General features: G+C 42.0%; 1 protein-coding gene across 1 annotated transcript in view; it reads right to left on the reverse strand.

Moving 5' to 3' along the window:
• Positions 1 to 22840, reverse strand: part of LOC147668727 (MFS-type transporter SLC18B1-like) — a 1155733-nt gene that overhangs the window by 172415 nt on the left and 960478 nt on the right. Inside the window, exon 12 of the mRNA XM_086948472.1 lies at positions 1463 to 1556. Within this exon, the coding sequence (XP_086804598.1) occupies positions 1463 to 1556 (94 nt within the window). The remainder of the gene's footprint in view (positions 1 to 1462; positions 1557 to 22840) is intronic.

Genomic DNA, 22840 nt, shown 5'->3' on the forward strand with positions numbered 1-22840 from the left:
ACACATGCCTTTTACTATGGCGATTTGGCCGCAGGACAAGTTGGAATAGTGAACTGCATGTTTCAGACCGCTTACTCTGCGGTTGTATCATAATATGGCAGGAAGAACCATCGACTACATGTTGGTCTCTGTCCCACCATTGTAATGAGGACCTAAGTTTCTTTTGGTAACTCTTGCTGGATCTACACATATAACTCTATGCTGAACTCGGAATGTTGTCCACTTTTCAGAAATATATAGCTTTCCTAGATCATGGGTTTCACACTGGTTGCCTCCACAAACTGGAAGTAGGTTAACAGCACAAAAAATAGAAAAAATGGACTATCTCTTTGAAAAATGGCAACATTGTGGTTAAGAATGAGTTTTGTTTATTCCGCTCTGAATGTCCCTGAAAGCTGGGAAGATGGTGACTTTAGCACAGCAAACTGTTCATTGATGCCATTTTATGAGAAAAAAAAACAGACACTGGTATCCAGAGTACTTTTTTCCCTATTTTTCCTCCAAAACTCAGCATTTAGCTATACTGTGGCTGATTTTTTGGTCCCCTCTAGAGGAATCTATAAATCCTGGGTACCTTTAAAATCACAAAAAATATTGGTTAAAAAAAGGACCTAAATTTGGCATGGATACCTAATGTGGACACAATGGAATGGAGGCCTAAGCATGAATCCCCCAATTAGCCAAAAAGGGCTCAGCATGTTGTGGGGATGGGGAGCCCCAGCAGTTAAGGGATTAACTAGCATCCAGGTAAATGTATTTGCTGTTGGCAAAGTCACTCGCCAAAGAGTACATAATGTCTTATATTTAACCATCAGCCAGGTAAATAGTGACATTTCTTTGCTATTTGCAAGGTCATTGGCCAAATAGTACATAATTTCTGATATTTAGCCAGCAGTCGGGTAAATAGTCAAGTTTACTTGACATTTGCATGGGTGCCAGCCAAATTGAACATAATGCCTGCTCTTTTGTTAGAATCTGGGTAAAGAGTACACTTTCTTTGCTAATGTCTGTTAGTTAGCCACAGGCCATGTAAATAGTAAAGTGTTTTTGCTATTTGCATGACTGGTGGCCAAACAGTAAATAATCTCTGCTATTTAGCTAGCGGCCCAGTATATATCAAACTTTCTTAGTTATTTGTATGGCTGCCAACTAAACTGTGTAGAATCTTTACTATTTAGCCAGCAGAGCCTAGGATAAATGTTAAATAATTTCTACAATTTAGCTAGTGGGAAGGTAATTAGTTGAGAAGATTCACTATTTTCATGGCAGCCGACTAAATAGCCATCAAAATACATTTTATTGTAAGCTATTTCATATAATTATGTAATAAGTCCCTAGTATGTTATTGGTTTCAGAAATCTATCAGGATTTAGACATTCATCACTTATATTTTCAATAAACCAATTTGAAACAAGGCAAAGTTGCCCAATGATAGTTCCGTAGAAAAGAAATATGTACTCACAACAGCCAAAGAAACTGCTCCTTGTATTGCTGATGCCCATTCAAAGTGAAATCTATCATTTAGGAATCCACCAAGTGTTGGTCCAAAAAACTCTCTAAAATGAATAAAAAGATAATATTTTAGTACAACAAGGAATATACAAAATACAAAGCGTAGGTACAGGTGATCACACATGGTCAGGCCGACCGGTGATGCATCTTGGGGGGATAGACAAGCAGGTTGGCCTTAATCTCCTCTTAGTTCTCAGAGCAGTTTTAGTCCAAACATGTTCTAAGTCCCAAGCTTTTGATTTTGGTTATCTGGGTACCCTTAGCACCACCACTAAAAATCCAGGACTGGAAGGACACCAGTAAGGAGGTTAGGGCTCACTCAAGCTGGATCTAGTTGCAGGTTCAAGATGGTTGGAGTTGTTTCTGTCCCTGAAGCTCTGATCAGGAAGCCGGCCAAATATCCCTTTGAGACACTCTAGTGGAAATATGTTCAGCAGTAAAACAGGGCTCAAACAGCAGGGCAGGCCTCTGGTGGTTCAAGACAGTCTTCAGGCAGCAAAGCACCTCTTCCAGGTGCAAAGTACACATCAGGCAGTCCTCTGACAGTCCTTCCGCAGTTCTAGAAAGTGTACTGAAGAGTGGGTCTGAGGGTCCTAATGTTATACCTGGTGCCTCCTTTGAAGCAGCAGACATTTCTATTGAATTTCCTTTGAAGTGCTTGAAGTTTGCTGCTTCCCCTGCCTCCTGGCATTCCTTTGTGTGAAGACAGAGCACAGCTCATTCAGTTGCAAGTGGGGCTGTCCCCCCACTCCAATCTTGCCAGTGAAGGCCCACCCAGGCAGACCTAATCCCTCTATTATTCGCTGGCTGAGAGGAGTAAACAAAAGCCAACTGCCAATTACACCCAGTCATGTGACCTAGGAACAAAGTGGCATTTTCAAAAGAATAATTTAATATACAACATTACAAAAAAAGATTTTTATTCACAATTTCTCAGACACCAAACACAAACTATTTACAAGTTTCCAATCAAAAGTAAGCATTTATTAAATGTAATAAGGCAATTGACTGATGTCCAATGGTACAGTTGTGAAAAACAAATTTAGGAATTTTTCACTATCAGGACATGCAAAACTCATGCCCAACTTTTTAATTACAATGCAACCTGTCCTATGGGCTCCCTAGGGCCTACCTCAGGGGTGACATAAACTTCCTATTTATTGCATATAAGGATTGGTAAGGGGGTAAATTGCCAAGAAAATGTTTCTGCTTAAAACTGCATGCAGTCTGCAATGGTAGGCCTTGACATGTTTCAAGGGGCCACTTAAGGCAGTGGCACAATAAGTGCATCAGGCCCACTAGTAGCATTGAATTCACAGGCCCTCAGCATATGGTATACCATTTTACTAGCGACCTATAAGTAAATTGAATATGCCAATCAGATGTAAGCCAATTTTGCCATGTTTATATAGGAGCACACGCACTTCAGCATTTGTTAGCAGTGGTAAAGTGCAGAGAGCCCTAAACCAAAAAAACGGAATCAGGAAGTATAGGAGGGGTGAAAACAAAACATTTGGGGGTGACCCTGGCCTCAGGGTCAAGTCCAACACTCCTTAAATTCTGCAGCAAAATGTTCATGGCTCTATGCGCTTTGTCTTTGAACTGATCAAGAATTTATGTTACGATTCTTGCAGTGCTATGACTATATTCATTGATCTCATTGGTCTCACTGATGAGTAAGCCAACATCTCACGCTGATAGTCCAGCCTACACTACAAGTGGGGCAGTTTAGTCCTGGGCCTTTGGAGAGTTCCTTCACAAAACCTATGTCTCTTTTCTTGTTAAAGCCCAAGTGCCTAGTGGAATAATAAACATTGCAATTGTTCCTCTCCAACTCCCTCTTTTACTTCTTAAACCATGAATCTATATGTAAATGTTTCTATTATGATGAAGTTTGCATGAGAGGCTTGACTATGCCAAAGTAGTGAGAGGCTGAGGAGGCAGCCACTTATCACTATACAACCACCAAGGTACTGAAGGTCTGAAAATAAAGTTGTCAAACTATTGCAGGGAACCAATATTTCTTAGGAAGAAATCCCACAACCAGTGTTTCTATGAACGTGCGCGCCTGGGCACCTCTCTCCCCCAGAGCGCGCACTGCCGTGTGTGGAGCATGCACACACACAGGACATCCCACAAGAGTGTTCGCGCCACCGCTTTTAAAAGGTGAGCGGTGCGAAAAACAAGCATTTCCTGGATGCGGTGAGGACGGCAGCAGCAGGTAAATCTAGCTCAGCTTGGGGCAGTTGGGCTAAAGGCACTGTATTCTTCTGTTACTAAAGAGCTGGTGCAGGCAGATTGAGTGCTTTTGCTTAAGTATTCATGTTAATTGCAGCCCCTTCACGAGCTGTGATTAACAGGAATACTTAAACAAAAGCACATAATCTGCCTCGAAGCCACTCTTTAGTAACACAAGAATACAGCACGTCTACAAACACTGCATGTCCTTTCAGGTTAATCTAAAGATACATGCCATGTTTTTTTACTTGCTGTATTCTTGTGTTACTAAAGAGCGGGTGCGGGGCACATTGAGTGCTTTTGCTTAAGTATTCATGTTAATTGCAGCCCCTTCACGAGCTGTGATTAACAGGAATACTTAAACAAAAGCACATAATCTGCCTCGCAGCCACTCTTTAGTAACACGAGAATACAGCACGTCTACAAACACCGCATGTCCTTTCAGGGTAATTTGAAGAGGCACGCCGTGTTTTTTAACTTGATGTATTCTTATGTTACTAAAGAGCAGGTGCGGGGCAGATTGAGTGCTTTTGCTTAGGTTTTCAACTTAATTGCAGCCCCTTCATGAGCTGGGATTAACATGAATACTTAAAAGTACGCAATCTGCCCAGCTGCCACTCTTTAGTGACACAAGAATAACGGCAAGTTTAAAAACCTTGCATGTATCTTTAGATTAAGCAGAAAGGACAGGCCCTGTTTTTAAACTTGCTGTATTCTTGTGAGCCAACATGAATTATTGAGGTGCCCATTAAAATGTATAAATAATTGAAAGGAGGGGCTTGCTGCATGTCAGCGCTATAAAGCGCTTCCCCAAATCCATCACTCAGAGGAGGCTGGGCAGGCAAACCCCCTGTACATCTACTTACAGGTACCGTCTCCTAAAAAACTCCTGTTTTCTTTTCAGTGAACTTATCACCCCACTCCCCCAGGCACTTCATTGGATGGGTTTTTGAAACTTTGCAGTTGAACTTATAACCAAAGAGATCGAACTCGCTGAGTGCCACCTATTACTTTCCTCGCTTCCCTCCTTCAAGTCCCCTAATGGCCCTGATAAGAACTCGAAGATGCGACAATAGCGTTGAAAATATTACCTCGGCCATAGAGCAAAGCCCCTGAGACTCAGCGCCAACCACAGCATTGGCATTGGCATGGCACCCAAATCTCAGGTGGGAAAAAGGAAGAGAGCTGCAGTAGGCTCCAAATTAAAGAGACCATGCACTTCAATCCTTGCACCGAAGCAGGATAAGGGGATACTAGCAGGGGACTCTCTCTTTGATGAAATGAAAAATCTATGCAGCAACCTCAAGGAATCCCTGCTGAGCATGATTGAAGAACCCATTTATGCTTGCTTGGGGGTTTTAATGCCCAAATAGGCAAATTGAGCTCCCTCTCTGCCGCTCATCAACAGATTGTTGCATCACTAGATGTTGCATGGCTGGGGCCATGATTAGTGCTATTTGATCTATTCCTCCTGAAGCCTCCAGTGTGGCACCAGGTGGCCCCCAGCCTACAGCAAATGCATTGTTAACCCAACCAAAGGCGGCTAGGGGAGAACAAGTGGGATCAGATCCAATAGTAAAGAAGGGTTTAATGGAAAGTGGCTGGGGAGAGCTCAGAGGGAAGTCACTAATATTAAGAAGATAAAGTCAATGCATTCCCCCAACTTCTCCCTGAATGTACCCCGTACCCCTTATTTTGGGGTGTTGAAGGACGTCCCGACTATACTTGCATCTACGCATGAAGATTAATTCAGCCTGAAGAACAAAACTCATTGGATCAATAGCAAGATTGGATGGCTCTCAGATTTGTCATCTGAAGTTATATGGGCAGAAGAATCCCCTGGATAGGTCCGGGTAGAAAGGAGGTAAATGGAGATTTTATGATCATCAATCTCAAATCTCCAACGTTGGCAAAATCACTCTCAAACTTTCATGATGGCCTATTCCAACCCCCGACGTCTATACAGGTGTTACTCTTGAGCTACTTCTATAGCCTTTCTGTGCTAACATAGTCAAATGATACAGGGATCACCGACCGCATCGTTCCCAATAGGCCTATGTTTAATGTGCAAACTAGCAGTGCTTTTGAAACACTGGCCTCTTTGGAAGACCTAGATGGACACAGTCATAAATTGGTCTTTGTATCTGGGGTAGGTGACCTCGAGCTCTCGAAACAGGAAGCATCTCAACTTTTGGGAAAAGGGGACCTGCTTATTACCTAGGACAATGCATTTCATAGAATTATCACAGATAGTTGTAGCATTGCCCATAAATCAACCATGAAGCTGTGCTGGAAAGCCCATTAGCCTTATTTCATGGAATATTACCGGAGCCTGCTTAAATATTTTGAATACTGACTGGGTCACTTTTGTCAACTCTTTTGAGATCATATGCTGTCAGGAAATATGTTTGACGGAAGGATTCCACATTGATGGGTATCATGCCTATTTTCAGCCAGCAATGCCTTCTAAGGCGGGAAGAGCCAAAGGTGGACTCGCCACCTTCTTTTCTGTCAAAATACCAGATTTTCAAACCACTGAATGGTAGTCCTCCCATAGTTTCCTGGTCACTCTCTTAACCTTTCCTGTTGAGCCCGATATGTTAATGTATCACTCAACGACGCATTGTAAACCCTTACACCTACTGAGACTGACCATTTTAGTGCTGTTTTGAAGGATGTCTGGAGTGTTTGCGACTTTGCTTCTTTAATTAACTTAATGAATAAGACTCTGCTTGGATGTTTGATAAAATACTGTGATATTTTAGAGCTTTAATAGGATGTGTATGCTTGTTTACATGGCTTTTAAACAAAAAATAAATACTTTTTTTAAACCCAACCAGTGCGCTCTGGTAAGGGCGGAAATGCCGACCTGGCAGCGTTGTTTACCAGCGGACCTTATCTCGCACCACAGAAACACTTTTGCACTTCAGCAAATAAAATGATGTCGGAGCCCCAGCACTGCCTCCCTTGGTTGTATTGTTTCCGTGCCCGGTGTGTGCCCAGCTGTATTCAGGGTGGAGGGTGCAGCGGCGGGGGCTGCAGGCAAGCCTATTGATTTTTTCCACATGTTATGTGCGTTTGCGTGATTTTACACCCCATCTTCCACATTTGGGTGTAAATGTTTACCTTATCAAGCTGAATTGGCTGAGTGTTACACGTGCTAGTACACCATAAATTATATGTATCTTATAGAATATTTGCAGCTGCCTAATGCCCCCAGATCACGGGAGAAACCTTCAGACATAAGTGCTTTCAATGCTGCAGATTGTTAAGCTCATAATTACATTATCGAGTAACCAAACTGCAAATCCCACATTGAAAGGTGCTAAAAAAGCCAGACCTGGTTGAAGATGTCACACACACCAGGCCACTTGGCAACTATGGTGTGCTGGTAAAAATTTACATGTCGAGTTTTCTTGTGAGCCAACATGAATTATTGAGGCGCCCAGATTAACCTGAAAGTACACCATCTGTACCACACACAGAAACTACAATTCAGGAATTGGACAGACAATTTAAGATCCAAATATAAGGGTACACAAAGGGGAAAATGTAGGTGTTGTAAAGAAGAATCTTGATGCAGGATAAGGTAAGAACATATTTATTCTGTCTCCCACTCTCCACAACTCCAGAGAGATGCCAACATTCTAAGGCAGACTCTGGAGGAACCTACCAACGGGGAAGGGTGAAGGGGCGGGTGTGGAATGTACCATATTGATATGTAAACACAGGAGGAAGATTACAACACATCTCCCTTCGCTAATGTTTGACAAAATAGATGATGACAGTAGTAGTGGAACAGCATACCGTCCTGGAAACCTGCAAAACAGGGAAGGGAAAAAAGGAAGAGGGAAAAACAAAGCATCCACCACTACAATCACAGTGGGAATACAGTGACGAAACGGACAACCCAACAATCAAAAGGATAGCAATAGATCATATGTCAAAAAGTACTATTCATCTCAAATGGTTCCTAAACAAGATGACCAGAACATATACCTGGAAGCATATCCTTTACATTACGCAGCAAAGCCAACCCACCCTACAAAAGTGATAAGGCAGATGCAAGATCTAAATCCCACTGCTGAGACACACTTGATCTATATTATTAGGGTCAAGAATTATTCCAAGCTCTTTTAAATGATTCCAGCCTAATAGGTTTGACCCCTCTTTTACAATATAAACCAAACCACTTGTGGACCTTCCTCTGAATTCTATATCCATTTCTACCATGCCCTCCAGGTGTATGGGTTCCCCAGCATAACTAGTGGGCAATATGTCAGGTTTTACTACCATTAGCCTAGAACTCTTAAACAGATTATTCATCTTATGTAGATTAATTATCGTAAATGGAGAACAAGAATCTACATAAACTACCACAGGGTTTTTGTTCATGAAAATGGTACATTTAGGATACGGATGTTGCAAAGTACTACTCTTAGAAGTTTCTACATCCATGTTTCTCACTTGAAACACATATCTGGGAGAGTGTTCCTCTACGTTGCTAACCAGTTTAACTTGGTTATTCTCTCCCTCTCTGCACACTCTTGCAAAGTGTCCCTTCCGATTGCATTTCATACATGTAGCATTGCGGGCAGTACAATGAACATTATTCGCAAGGTGGTTACTGCTGCCACACCTAAAACACTTTAACCCTTCGGTGATGCTCAAAGGTTTTTCAGTCTTGACTTCTCTTGCTTTGACTTTCAAAATCTCGCTGTCACAGATGTCATTGAGATGCCCTCTAGCATTAACTACGGTTCTTTGGGAGGGTTCATCTCTAAAATGCACTTAGCAGTGTGTTCAATGGATTGAGCCATACTAACGGCTTCTCTCAAAGATGGGTTTTTTGATAGGAGTTTCTCTCTTATGCGGGATTATGGGTACACCTTACTAGCTGATCCCTGATTAGGGAATCATTAAGTTCCCCAAAGTCACATAATTGGGTTAAGCCTCTAAGAGCCGCAATCTAATTGCTAACTGACTCATGTTTACCTTGCACTCGAGTAAATAACTTATGCCTTTCTAGAACAACATTTACTTTGTCTCCAAAGTGAATTTCCAACTTCATAAGAGTGATTTTGAAAACATCCAAATCAACCTCATCATCTTCTAGCTCGGAATCAGGTAGGGTATCGTATATCTTTCTACATTGTACTCCAAGGTTGTACAACAGAACATGTTGTTTTCGAATAGCAGAGAATTTTCCACCCCCAATAGCAATGAGGTAGGAATCGAACAGGTTAATCCAATCCTTCCAGTGGATTTCTGGATCCCCAATATCATTTAAAAAGGAGGGTGAATGACTCATGGACAAAGCAGCCATGGGGACAATACGGGGAACCGGTACTCAAACCTAGGAAGGAAAAGGAGGTAAAAAGTGAGCGCTCCCACTATGTATTAACTGAGGGATGAAGTGGCATATAAAGTTGAAGTTCCTACCACGTCTCACTCATACAGGTAACATATAAGAATAATCTACTCTTCGCTGAAGGGAGGTCCTTTGTAGTGAAGTAAAAGAGACACTTTTTACATACTAACTTCACTTAAACTGAATCTATTTAAATTACTAGAGTAACCACTTCAATATTAGCTGAATAAGTTTATACAGACTGTACTATAACATTTCAATTTTGACACAATGCCACGCCCAGAGACTCAAAACACCCCCCCCACAATAAGCGAAAAAACACTCAGAGAAGGTATCTAAAATAGCTGGGGAATATAACACAGAAGAGTAACATAGTAGATAACCCCAGATTCATGAGCCACTCTGCAAAAAGAAATCGCAGGTTAAATTACCTTACGTCGATATACTACGTGTACTACGGATAGTATGAGTCTAGAAAATGCAAATACCAAACTTGTAGGAAGATACAAAATGAATGGTGAGAGAATCCCCCCAAAAATAATAGGGAATTACTGGGGAGGGCAGGAGGTATCTAAATAAAGCAATTACAATGGAATTAGAAGAAGGTGTGCGTATCACCGTTGACACACACACATCTGATGTACTGAGTCCGGGGAAAATGCAGTGGCAGTTTTGTACATAAATATCTTACTTGTGTCCCACACGCTGGTAAATAGAAGAGCTGGGGTATACAGTTGGTCGAGCAGGAGATGATCACGCTAAATATGTACTTCTCTCAGTAGGAATAAAGAAATCAGAAGGCTGCCGGGATTTTCCCACAGAGAAGTTACCGTGACTGTGGCTGTACGCTGGAGCACGTCTGCTGACAGGAAGCAGAACTGAGACGGCCAAAAGAGGCTGGAGCGCTGGAAACCGGTGTGAGGAAAAAAGACTGCGGGGCTCTTCTGCGGAACACTGACGAGAGAGAAGAGTAAGGCGGTACGCTGGAACTGCAAGCGGCCTCTCGACGTCAAAGGAGGCCACGAACTGTGTGGCAGCAATCTCCTTGGTCTGCCAGTCTGGTGTGCACGAAGAACGCGCAGCGAAAATCGCTGACACAGAACAACAACTGAGTGCCTCAGGGGATCGCAAGGCAGAAGGCACTGACCACCAGAACAACTCTCTGCAGCTCACTCTCCCACAGGCACCGAGGCGGCTGACTCAAACTTGAGAGTTGCCGTCGGCTACAAGGTACGGTAAAAGCGTTGAAGAAGATTACTTCACCGCTGGACCCAACACTCCGTGTACATCAACCTGTGACGTACACTCACTGAAACAAATACTCTTCAGCTCAAAGAATGCCAAGACACGCGGACAACAGTCCTCCTTGAAGAGTATAACTCTCGGCTCCGCCAGGCCCTTAAATTGAATAAATGAAGGAAATAAGGTTGCACTGCTGTACGCTGTACCACTACACCAAACAGCTGACAGGATCCGAATCACTCGGTTTTGCGCAATCAACGTGAACACTTAATGTGCTGTAAAAAGTACCATAACTCCCTCTTGAGCTGACAGCAGGGCACAAATCACACCGCAACTCCTCGGTAAATCATTAATAGAATCGCACAGTGTCAAAACAAGAATCTGAATTCACAGTCAGAGGAAGGAATGTCGTACCAGCTTGGCACCCTGAGAATGAATGAATATGGTGTAGATGGACCAGCACCATTCGCACTCACGCTTCCGATGACTACAAGGCAGCTGATGTCCGACACTGAGTCCTTCACTTGAAATCACGCTTGCGGCAGCTTGTTTTTTTTTTTTGCTTCACCAAGGTACGTGGCTCTGATGACTGGGCACATGTAAATCGCTTCTCTCCAAGATGTAAATCTTCTCGCAAAACAAGTCCAATACAACCTTGAACTGTAGCAGATGGAGGGAGTACTGAAAGGGGAGGTGTCAGCTTGGCCCCCTGCGCCGGTTTCATCGCCAGTGTTGTAAAGATGAATCTTGAGGCAGGAAAAGGTAAGAACTGTCTTAATTCTGTCACGCACTCTCCACAACTCCAGAGAGATGCCAACATTCCAAGGCAGACTCTGGAGGAACCTACCAACGGGGGAGGGTGAAGGGGGGGTGTGTGGAATGTACCATATTGATATGTAAACACAGGAGGAAGATTACAACAGTAGGTAGACTGGTTTGATTGTTATTGCCATACTGAAAACTGGACGCTATGACTTATTGAGTTAAAATAGATCAGAATATTCCCAGAACGCATGACTGCAATTCAAAAAGGCGCTGGCTAAACAGCATTGGGCAGTTATTGCTTCACACTATCTGATGCACTGAAGGGAGTAATTGACTTCTCCCCATTAGAGATTCACCTCTGCAATCAAAAGTTTGGAGTGATATTTAGCACTGCACACACGCGCGGTCTGGTTTCTGGCGCACACAGCCATGGTTGCAGCGCACAGAAAACCTCCACTGCTGCACACAGAGGAAAAAATTAGAGGGAACATTGCACACAACGCTAGGTGGCAATGCTTCATCATAGAGTTCTTCGTCACACTCTACCCATAGTGGATGGGACAACTCTCCCACCTGCAGAGGAGCTCTTTCAGTGGGTATCGTCTATGTGGATAAGTGGTACAAGCGATGGGTGCAGAGTGTGATAATGAGTAGACAATGAGAAGTGTGAGAAAGCGTTAAACTACCTCTTGGTGGAACTTAAACTAACTTTAATTTGTCAACAAACTGGTCTAAGCACTAAAGTAGTAACAAAAAGTCTTCAGTCCAACAATAAATGATGTACAGTCCACATTAATCTGATTCAGCTGATCGAGCCAAGGAGTTGTAACCCATAAATCTTCACAAAAATACTAGTTAAGGTTCACACAGCTAATGAAAATTCGAATGAATCGTAGAATTGTACAACCAGCATAGAACAGCTCAGCCAACACGTGTTTCGTCATTAGGCATGTGACACCTCGACTTCTTAAGGTACACAAGGAGCACTCTCCCTGGCGCATTACTTTGCTGCTCTACTGTAGTGCATTAACCTACTGGCTTATGATTCTGGCACCATTGTGCCGGTTTGCCTGATATACTTTTAAGATTGAGCAGATTTTCACTCACGTATCAGCCCTGAAGAAGTCGAGGTGTCACATGCATATCAACGAAACACGCTGAACTGAAGCTCCATTTACATGGAAAAGCTGGGTGATATCCCATTATGAAACCTTTACTCTATAACCTTAAACCTAATCCCATGCTCTTTCTCTAGTATTCATAGTCTTTGTAAACAACTGTATTATTCGCAGCAGTAGAAAAAATTTCTTTTGGATTGTTTACAATTTTGGCCAAGTATATTCATTCTACACGAAACGTTCCCAAAACTAGTATCTATAAGTTTTACAATGGAACATAGTGTGGAGATCAGTCAAGGGAATATAAAGTTATGGGGAGATTACAATAAGTGCATTTCTCATTGAAACTCCCCAATGCAATATGAAAGAATGCAAAAACATTGGACATGCATAGATGGCAATAAAAGGTACTGGCATAAGAAGAAGCCAAATACCACATACTGTTGCAAGTTCCTGCTAGAGAGGGAATAATGCTGAACTCGGAGGGACGCTAAGAGAAGGTGCTAGCACAGGGCTTCACCAAAGGCCACAAATACAGGGAACAGCGACAGGTCCTGTCCAACTGGAACTGGGTCAGGTCATTGGGTGCAAGGTATGGACAAAGGCCATCCCTTATGTGCAGTATTCAGTAGCCAAATCAGAAAGATGTGCCCATCAAATACTGTGAACAATGTTACTGGGATTAGGACATGACCTTCAGTCACACCTGTATCCAGCTTGCAATGAGTCAACTGTGTTAAGTAGGTAATATTATTGGGAATCTGGCTGCAGTGTATGGCTGAAGGCTTTGCCCTATGATTTTCCCACACCCAAATCAGGTGGGTATGTAATGTCATAGATGATACTTTCAGGTATAGTCATGAACTTTTCCTGGGAAGCTAATGGTATGATTGTGCATATCACTACAGTGGAATAATATTGCATCAACATATTCTAAAAAAAACTTTCAGAAAAAGGTATGTTATTGTTATGATCCAAAACAAAGAAAACCTTTTTCACCACTTATGCGGAGATGTGCAGCCATTCACCAGTGACACCATTCCTTGTCTCCTCAGAATCAGCTTCACACGCCCTTCAGCAGTGCACTGCAGGCTCCTGGCACCGCACATGGCTGAAGGCTATACCCTACATTCATCTTAACATCCAGAGTCTGGGCCCCAGAACCTGGTTCTGGGTGCAGGGTGAAAGTGATGTTGAGTACAGGGCTTGACAAAAGGCCAAACCTGACTACTATTTCTGTTGTTCAGAGCCAGATATCAAACTCAGTGTGCTTTGAATTGCAGAAAATAGCCTAGGGATGTTGGAGAAGGGGGGCAACTGGGTCATCATAAACCTAGATGGTAGTTCCACTTCAGGGCATATTTGGCAGGTATTATATATCATTAGCAGTTTTCTATGCATTCTCACTGCATTGGATCAAGACTAGTATCGAGTGCTAGACCACATATACTATGAAGTGTGGCAAGGGATTGATGATACCAGTTATAGGAGAAATCTAAAGAGAAGGTAGGGGTGGGTAAAGCAGATACGAGGAAAGTGGTGGGAGAAATCCTGCTCACACATTGTCAAGGCAAAATAGGCTTGCGTACTATGAGTGGAGGAGGAGTACATGACTAAGTGGAGGGTGAAAAAGATCAAAGGCGTGGTATCATTCATTGCCCTTTGGAGGAGAGAGCAAACCTGTACACAATGCATGCACAAATGTCCCAGTGTTGGAAGGAGCGAAGTCCCACCTCTCAGCTTCATGTGCAAACTGAACCAAGGGACAGTGTTGAAGCTCTGGTTAAACAGGTAAGTGACCCACATTGACAGATCTCTTATGTTGTGGTGTAGAAAGCATGATGCGAGAGCGCAAAAATGAGCAAAAAGGGAGTTCTCATGGATGACTTTCAGTTTTTGAAGTAATAATATCACAAAGAGAAGATGCTGAAGCAGGTTAGGCAAAGAAAGTGGGTTCCTGGTTTGAACGTATGTGCATTTGTAGCATGGCTAGAACAGAGTGATGTGCCTCCTTCAGGTGGGGATAAGAGACTACTGTCTCCTTCAGGTGGGAATCAGAGACTACTGCCTCCTTCAGGTGGGGATCAGAGACTACTGCCTCCTTCAGGTGGAGATCAGAATGAGCTCTTCAAGGTAAAAAAAATAGGACACTCAGGTTCAATGTTTGTACACATGGTAAACTGAAAGTGACATATTTTGATGTAGTCAAACTGCATCATTTCTGAACAGCCAGAATGCATTTTTGCTCTTTTATGCAAAGTCAATAGGGAGAATATATAACTAGATATGGAGACCAACTCTACACATAGCAGGTCAATAACTCAGGCTTACATATGTACAATATATCGAAGCAAAGAGTAAAAGACAAAAAAAGGAGGTTCAAGGCGTAATATAGTTACTACCACCAGAACAGATTCCCAGTTAGTATGGAGGTAAGCTACACGTGCTCAGTGTAAAGTAAAAGGACCCTCAGGCCCCAACTAAAAGTTGGTAGCCAGTTGTCTTCATTGGGTCCTAGTAGTGGAAAAGAGATCAGAGTTGGTGATGAAAGTGAATTAAAAGGAGTGTGGAATACTCCTCAAACTGAAATATTCTTTTTAATGAGAGGCTAGTTCTAACTCCGTTAAAATCAGGGGCAAAAATGTGGACTAAAAAGTGGTTGTGTTAGTTTGAACCATAAAGTCCTATTAATAAAGAAAAAATGGTCAACATGTTTCTGCTAATAAGCCAAAGATCAGCTTAGCATTCGTCAGGACCAAAGAAAGGATTCTCACTCCATGGTTGGTACACGCTAAGGCGTCCAAACCTATTGTGTGGGAAGAAAAACTATTACAACCTATCTGTAAAAGTTCATGCAGGTATTTTCTCCTGTGGACTCTCCGAATTGTGAGAGACGGAAATCTGAAATGTAGAAATCAAACAAACATGTATAGTTTATAAACCCTCATTATGGATGTTAAAGCACATTGTATTTATAAACACTTCGAGACACGTGTATTCATGCTGTAGCTTCCCCCAACTTTTAGGCATGTTCAGAGAAGCCCATCTAGCAACCTCGCAATAAACAGTTTCATCTTCTGTGATTGCGAAACAATTCATTCGCAAATGAGTGAACGCTATAAACTATAGCAATATTAATGGCGTAATATTCAAGCCCCACTCTTGTCTGCCTTAAAATAACGCGTATTGAAATTCTAAACGCGTTGTTTGGCAGCCGAGTACATCATAATACAGAAAGTGCTCGTTAGGAATTAGCAGCAAAAACAGTTAAAAACACCTTTTTAAACAACGGAAGAATCAGTATGTCAAATCTCACTCAGAGAAAAAACACTCACAAATAATTAATGGTGAAAGCGCCCCATGGGCTTGTGGCAGGGGGATTTCTTCACGCCCAGTCTATCTAAGGATAAACAAAAGGAAAAAGTGCATTTGTTCCTATTACCAATTAAGGGTGTGTATTTAAGGAAATGTTAATCTACTATCGGTAAATGACCCTATAAATCCTTCGGTCAACTTACTTGTCTCTGGGCGACTGCCCGCCGTTAGACCTAAGGTGTCCACATCCGCAGCCCGAAGCAACAAACCGGCAGTGTCAGACGTGGTTCTTAAGTTAGAAACGTGATCTACGTGGCTCGCGGTCACGTGACTAATGCCTTCACTTTGAAGTCTTAAAGGGGCCTCTTTCTTTATTTACGTATTCGTTTGTGTTACGAATACATGATCTTCATATTCGGGAGTAACGTCAATCAATGTGGATTGTGACAACCGAAATCGGCCGTAAAACCGATGCAGAGTGATGTTTATTTATCAACCGAACCCACTTCGGATAATTATCAGTGACTGTTCCTAGCAGACATATGATATCGCAAAGATATTAAAACTACAAATATGATAGCACACAGTAGCATCAGAGCATGTAGTAAACGTGATTGTTTTCTTTTAGGACAGCTGAGATCAGTAATTCAGGGCTCTGTGGTGAATCCTATTAGAGGCAAAGGGATAGATTTACACTAGTAGGGACTACTTCTTCTACAGTGTAAAAAGTGTTTGTAGACTAGGGATGGAACCAAAGGAAATAAACTGATCATCTCCGCATCACTGACCCCCAAGGTATGTCATTGTTGAGGCCGTGTGTGTGTGTGTGGAAAGGCGATATATCCACCTTTGTTCCTTCTCAAAAATGCTTCCTTCAATAATAGGATTCAGTTGTTCTATTATTACCCATCTGAGATCATTGGGACAGTGGCCACTTTCTAGGAAGTGGGCAGTTAATTTTGTTGTGCTCCTGCCACATCTTGCATTGCTTCCGGGCTCCCCAATGCACGTTTTTATCTTCCTAGAGGTCATTCCCACGTATCTGAGACCTCAGGGACAGGTAATCAAGTAGATGACATTACTTGAATTACAATTAGTGTGTCCTCTAAGATGCCATTCTTTTCCCTCTTCTAAGTTTAGAACTCTAGTTGTTATCGTAAGGTGGCAGACGCTGCATCCCCCACAAGGAAAATGGCCCATTACGGGGGGTAGGCCCCATGCATTCAGTACAGTTTGTTCATGTGATGTCTGGTCCGTTCTGGGGCGAGTATGCACGAGAGAGTCACGTAAACTTCTTTCTCGTTTATATGAAAACAGCGGTTTTTGCCATTTCCGTCCATTGCTTGTCAGTATATGCCAATGCTTACCAATGCAACGGCTCACAGCATTGGAGATATTGTTGTAAGTCGTTACACAAGTTAGTGGGATTTCAGTTTCAGTCTCTTTGTTATGATCTTCCAATAAAGCCTCCCTGTTATTGTTTCTCGCTCTCTTTCGGCTTTTTTGCAATATTTTCTTTGGATAGCCTCTCAGCAGCAGCTTAGTAGTCAGATCTTCTGCTTGAGTATTAAAGTCACTGAGATTGCTACAATTTCTACGAACTCGTAGATATTGGCCGAAGGGTAAATTTTCCCGTAACGGGCGCGGGTGAAAACTGGAGAAGTGAAGGAAGTTATTTTTGCATGTTGGTTTGTAGTAAGTTTTACTAGTTAGATGGTCACCTTCCCTAGTTAATGTAACATCCAGGAAGACGATGGAATTAGGGTCATATTGATGAGTGAATCTAAGATGGGGATCGCATGTGTTCACCCAATCAAAAAAGGCTAGAAGACTGTCCTCTGGTCCTTTCCAAATTAAAAGCACGTCATCAATGTACCTCTGCCACAGGATAACATTGAGAGCGTAAGGGTTGGTAGTGGCCAGGATGTGCGTCTTCTCAAAGTTGTAAACATACAACCCTGCAATACTAGGGGCAAAGGTACTGCCCATCGAAGTACCTGTCTTCTGCAGATAGATGATATCCTTGTATTTGAAAAAAATTGCGTTTTAGAGCTAATGTAGCGCAATCGATGACAAAAGTCTTGGAGGTGGTATATGTCCAAGTGGTCTGCTCAAGGACATCAGCCAGTACCTTCAAAGTTGCATCCTGCGGGATGCAGGTATATAAGCTTTCAATGTCTAAGGAGACCAAAAAACATGGCTCCTCTGGCAATTGGACATTGAGTAACATTGAAAGAAGGCTTTTGGTGTCCTTGATATAGGTACTGGTGGATTGTACCAATGGCTTGAAAAAGAAATCGCAATATTTAGAGAGTGGCTCCAACTGGGAACCAATCCCCGAAACTATTGGTCTTCCCGGAGGTGGAAGCCGATTCTTGTGGGTTTTGGGAAGCGTGTAAAAATAGGGGATTTTCTCCTCTGAGTTGGTCAGGAAGTCAGCTTCCTGTTTGCTTATATAGCCATCCCTTTCTGCTGTCATGACCAACTCCAATATTTCGTCTTTCAGGAAAGGGGAAGGGTCTTGTTGGAGGATGGTATAACTGGTAGTGTCACTCAGGAGTCGTCTGCATTCCTGGTCATAGGCCGGGGTATCCTGAATGACAATACCACCCCCCTTATCAGCACTCTTAATGACAATTTCTGTGTTCTTCTGTAAAGATTGAAATGCTTTATACTCCCCAGCTTTGAGGTTCTTGAAAGGAGTGGGTTCTGCCAGAGCCTCAACTTCAAGGAACACTGCCTGCTCAAAAGCTATTATATCAGCAGGCACTAAATGTGTAGGTGGGGTAAAAGTAGACTTTTTCTTGAAAGTTGTGTCACTTATTGAAACATGGTTGGTTATTGAGTCTTGTTGCTCAAAAAAGGTTTTTAGCCTGAGCTTTCTAAAGAACTCACCAAGTTCGCATTGTAGTTTAAAGCGGTCAAGACGAGGGGTTGGTATAAAACCTAGTCCCTTTTCTAAGACAGCGGTCTCGTCCGGGTTCAGAACAATTTTCGATAAATTAGTTATTAAGGTTTTGGGTTGCTGGGTCCCGCTCTCTGATCTTGGGTTTTGCTCCGCGTGTTGTCCCCTACGGATTCTGTTGGTCCCCAGTGGACTTGGTTCCCTCCTCTCCTCTTCCCCCTGCCTCTCCGGCCAAAACCTAAAAAAGGCTGGGGATACAAGTTCTGCTGAAAATGTTGAGGTGGTGGAACAAAATGTGGGTTCCAACCAAATTGAGGTGGAAATGGAGGTTGATTGAAGGGGTTCGGTTGATAAGCTCCCTGTCCTTGTTGTGGATAAGGAAACCAATGTGGATTGTAATGATTTTGATTTTGTCTACCTCGGCCTCTGCCACGCTGTCTATTCCCTCTACTTCCAGTACTTGAATTGCTGGAGTCTGAATCATCAGAGGTATTAGGATCGTAATTTGTACGATCAGGTGGAATATAATCTTGACTGGCATAAGGGTAGGTTTTGTCATATGACCATCTTTTCAGATCTTTTTGGAACTTCACTACTTTGGATTACCCCCTGTAATGGGCCATTTTCCTTGTGGGGGATGCAGCGTCTGCCACCTTACGATAACAACTAGAGTTCTAAACTTAGAAGAGGGAAAAGAATGGCATCTTAGAGGACACACTAATTGTAATTCAAGTAATGTCATCTACTTGATTACCTGTCCCTGCGGTCTCAGATACGTGGGAATGACCTCTAGGAAGATAAAAACATGCATTGGGGAGCCCCGAAGCAATGTGAGATGTGGCAGGAGCACAACAAAATTAACTGCCCACTTCCTAGAAAGTGGCCACTGTCCCAATGATCTCAGATGGGTAATAATAGAACAACTGAATCCTATTATTGAAGGAAGCATTTTTGAGAAGGAACAAAGGTGGATATATCGCCTTTCCACACACACACACACACACACACACGGCCTCAACAATGACATACCTTGGGGGTCAGTGATGCGGAGATGATCAGTTTCTTTCCTTTAGTTCCATCCCTAGTCTACAAACACTTTTTACACTGTAGAATAAGTAGTCCCTACTAGTGTAAATCTATCCCTTTGCCTCTAATAGGATTCACCACACAGCCCTGAATTACTGATCTCAGCTGTCCTAAAAGAAAACAATCATGTTTACTACATGCTCTGATGTTACTGTGTCCTATCATATTTGTAGTTTTAATATCTTTGCGATATCATATGTCTGCTAGGAACAGTCACTGATAATTATCCGAAGTGGGTTCGGTTGATAAATAAACATCACTCTGCATCGTTTTTACGGCCGATTTCGGTTGTCACAATCCACATTGATTGACGTTACTCCCGAATATGAAGATCATGTATTCGTAACACAAATGAATACGTAAATAAAGAAAGAGGCCCCTTTAAGACTTCAAAGTGAAGGCATTAGTCACGTGACCGCGAGCCACGTAGATCACGTTTCTAACTTTTGAACCACGTCTGACACTGCCCGTTTGTTGCTTTGGGCTGCGGATGTGGACACCTTAGGTCTAACGGCGGGCAGTTGCCCAGAGACAAGTAAGTTGACCGAAGGATTTATAGGGTCATTTACCGATAGTAGATTAACATTTCCTTAAATACACACCCTTAATCGGTAATAGGAACAAATGCACTTATTCCTTTTGTTTATCCTTAGATAGACTGGGCGTGAAGAAATCCCCCTGCCACAAGCCCATGGGGCGCTTTCACCATTAATTATTTGTGAGTGTTTTTTCTCTGAGTGAGATTTGACATACTGATTCTTCCGTTTGTTTAAAAAGGTGTTTTAACTGTTTTTGCTGCTAATTCCTAACGAGCACTTTCTGTATTATGATGTACTCGGCTGCCAAACAACGCGTTTAGAATTTCAATATGCGTTATTTTAAGGCAGACAAGAATGGGGCTTGAATATTACGCCATTAATATTGCTATAGTTTATAGCGTTCACTCATTTGCGAATGAATTGTTTCGCAATCACAGAAGATTAAACTGTTTATTGCGAGGTTGCTAGATGGGCTTCTCGGAACATGCCTAAAAGTTTGGGGAAGCTACAGCATGAATACACGTGTCTCGAAGTGTTTATAAATACAATGTGCTTTACCATCCATAATGAGGGTTTATAAACTATACTTTATTTAACAAGAAAATGGACACTTGTAACACTGCTTGACCTTTGGTTCAGTGTTTCTCATAATGTTTTACACCGGGGGCAGAGTCAGCACAAGGCGTAACGTATCCTCCACGCGGCTCTGCGCTTTCAAGTAGCGGTCCCCCGTTGGAAGTGGAGTACTCTTACACAGCAGATTGTGAAGAGCATATTTTCCATAAAAACATTATGAGAAATGGATTACCGCACAAGTAGTGTGAGTAGAACTTTATGTGAAAACTATATGTCTATTTTCTGTTTGTAAGTCCTGACGAAAGCTCCATAGACCGCTTGGCCCAAGGAGCTGAAACATGTCGACAACTTTTTCTTTGCAATACTATATGGCCCAGTAACTTGGCCCTCACAACGGGCCCGATTCACAGAATGAACTTACTACTTTTGGGATTCACAGAATGCACTTACTACTTTTGGCATTCACAGAATGAACTTACTCATTTCGGTATTCACAGAAGTTAGGACTACTAACTTTAGGACTCCTAAATGCCTTCTGTGAATACCGAAAGTCCTAAAATTAGGATTTTTCTCTATTTAGTAGTAGTAAAGTTAGGACTACTAACTTTAGGACTCCTAAATGCCTTCTGTGAATACCGAAAGTCTTAAAATTACGATTTTTCTCAATTTAGTAGTAGTAAAGTTAGGACTACTAACTTTAGGATACCTAAATGCCTTCTGTGAATACCGAAAGTCTTAAAATTATGATTTTTCTCAATTTAGTAGTAGTAGTAGTTAGTGTTTGTTATTAGTTGGGAGACTTTGTGCATGTTGCCCAAACATTCTTAAAATAAAAGCCCACAATGAAGGATTATGTTGGACTACACCAAGAAAACTGTTATGAAGGGTAGTCAAAAGATGTGGTTAGCACTGAAGTGGGGGAACTTAAAAGGCACGCACAATCAAATGTTGCAAAGTATAAAGGCCCAATGTCAAGCAGGCTTTGACACTTACGCAGGATTAGACACTGTCATGCCAAAAAGTGAATCTTTCCAAAAGACTATGTTTGAGGACATCATTACTATGTGAACAAGCTATAATTTGAACATCACGACAGCAAAGTAAACCAAATGAATGCACAAAGGCAGTTAGTGCACAGAATCCTATGGTACTTGGCCATATTTTATACTGTACCTTTATAAGTAGCCCATGTGTCTTGCAACACTGTAGAAATCATTCCAGAACACATGAATATTCCCTTTCAATTGAACAATAATTGGGATTGTAAGGGAGCTCAACACACATTGCTAAAGGTTCTCTGTCTCTCTCTCTCTCTCTCTCTAATACTAGATACGCCACTGCTTTTTTTTATCCCAAAACAGTACGCATGAAACAATATTTTGTAGAATATACCAATTGAATAGGTTATCTAAACAGTGGGAATCTATATTTGAATATCAGTAAGATAATGAAGTAGCTGCTTAATAGTATAGAGGGGAACTCTGAATGTTTTGAAAACTTACCAGTGATTACACTGTGGGTCTTTCTTGAAGCCATTTTGTCTCTAATCATACCATCTGTGCACCTTTACTAATTTATCTATATATAAATACTCTCTTTTTTATTAAGGATTTATATTTTTGAAACATTACATCTTGTACAACATGCTGAGGAGCCAAAGTCAAGCCGCCATATGAGTATGGACATAACACTTGATGGAGCACAGTTTCGCACGTAAAGAGACTTGCTCAGATTCAACCCTCTCGAAATAATAATGCACTAATAAACATGTTTCATATTACTAATAATGCACCATACAACATAGTATCTAGGGGAGGCTTTCTTATGTGCTTTTACTAACAGTAGCTCAAGTGATATAAAATGGCCGTCGCAATGTGGGATCTTTAATGAGCATGCGTCTGTCACACTCACGTGACATGATGTATTCTCTGCTTTGGTGGTAAGTCTTTGCTTCTGTGCACTAGAACTAAAGATGGCTGCTCTATGTTTCACATGCTGACGCTTGCACTCCTGCTCGTACTAAACCCTGTTTGTTCGCCTAATCATTACCGCTATAGTTAAAATAAAGTAACAGGAATAGAGTAGAGATAAGTGGTATACAGTGCATTCATTTATTCGTTGTTCTAAAATTGTTTCTCTTTGACTTTGTTACTAGCTTGTATTTGGGCCTGAT

This window comes from Lissotriton vulgaris, unplaced genomic scaffold (genome assembly GCF_964263255.1).
Source record: "Lissotriton vulgaris unplaced genomic scaffold, aLisVul1.2 SCAFFOLD_386, whole genome shotgun sequence".
NCBI classification, from domain to species: domain Eukaryota; kingdom Metazoa; phylum Chordata; class Amphibia; order Caudata; family Salamandridae; genus Lissotriton; species Lissotriton vulgaris.